We start from the raw sequence: 1159 nt of genomic DNA, 5'->3' as shown, positions 1-1159 counted from the left end.
ATGACTCAAAGTGTTAATGTTAGGCATGTGTTAATTGCAGTATCTGTTCCTGTATCTTTACACTCGCTTGCTACGTCTGTTCTGGTCTTTAATGGGTTGAATTTCTCTGATTGGAACGAACAAGTCCAATTTCACTTAGGTGTTTTGGATCTTGATGTGGCTCTTCAAGTTGAGAAACCTACTGCTATTACGGCTACTAGTAGTAATGAAGAGAAAGCCCATTTTAAGGCTTGGGAAAGGTCGAACAGACTTAGCCTGATATTTATGCAAATGAGTGTAGCAAGTAACATCAAATCAGCTTTTCCTAAAACTGATGTTGCAACACAATTTATGAAAAATGTGGAAGAGCGCTCCCAAACTGCTAATAAGTCTCTTGCTGGGACATTAATGAGTACTTTAATCACTATGAAGTTTGATGGTTCTCGTACTATGCATGAACATGTCATTGAAATGACAAATATTGCAGCAAGACTTAAATCTCTTGGAATGGCAGTGGATGAGAGTTTCCTTATGCAATTCATTTTGAACTCATTACCGTCTGAGTATGGTCCTTTCCAAATGAACTATAATACCATGAAAGACAAATGGAATGTGCATGAATTGCACAGTATGTTAGTTCAAGAGGAAACTAGACTTAAGAATCAAGGAAATCACTCCATTCATTATGTAAATAATCAGGGAGTTGGAAAGAAAGCTGATAAGAAACATGGAAAGGGAAGTGGACCATTAAAGATTGGTGAGTCCTCTACTAAAATCCAGAAGAAAAATGACAAATGTCATTTTTGTGGGAAGTCTGGACATTTCTAGAAGGATTGCCCAAAACGTAAAGCTTGGTTCGAAAAGAAAGGTGAGCATAATGCTTATATATGTTTTGAATCAAATTTAACTAAAGTTCCCCATAATACTTGGTGAATTGATTCTGGATGTACAACTCATGTTTCTAATATGATGTAAGGATTCCTTTCAACCTGAACCATAAACCCAAATGAGAAGTTTGTCTTCATGGGGAATAGAGTGAAGGTTCCAGTAGAAGCCGTCGGGACTTACCGTTTAACACTTGACACTGGATTTCATTTAAACTTATTTGATACTTTTTATGTACCTAGTATATCTAGGAATTTGGTTTCTTTGTCTAAACTTGATGTTGCTGGATACTCTT

General features: G+C 36.4%; 1 protein-coding gene across 1 annotated transcript; it reads left to right on the top strand.

Annotated features, from left to right (window-relative positions):
• LOC113871375 lies at nt 1–807 on the top strand. Its single transcript, XM_027508467.1, has one exon. It carries the CDS (start codon nt 1–3, stop codon nt 805–807), a length of 807 nt encoding a protein of 268 aa, XP_027364268.1.
• Nucleotides 808–1159: the final 352 nt, after the last annotated feature.

Source organism: Abrus precatorius, unplaced genomic scaffold, assembly GCF_003935025.1.
Source record: "Abrus precatorius isolate BTA unplaced genomic scaffold, Abrus_2018 Scaffold7, whole genome shotgun sequence".
Taxonomy (NCBI): domain Eukaryota; kingdom Viridiplantae; phylum Streptophyta; class Magnoliopsida; order Fabales; family Fabaceae; genus Abrus; species Abrus precatorius.
Note: the sequence above shows the minus strand (reverse complement) of the source record. Positions and strands in the feature narration are given on the sequence as shown.

Excerpts from the sequence above, each read along its gene's own strand:
- LOC113871375 (XM_027508467.1), top strand. The coding sequence starts at position 1 with ATGACTCAAAGTGTTAATGTTAGGCATGTGTTAATTGCAGTATCTGTT.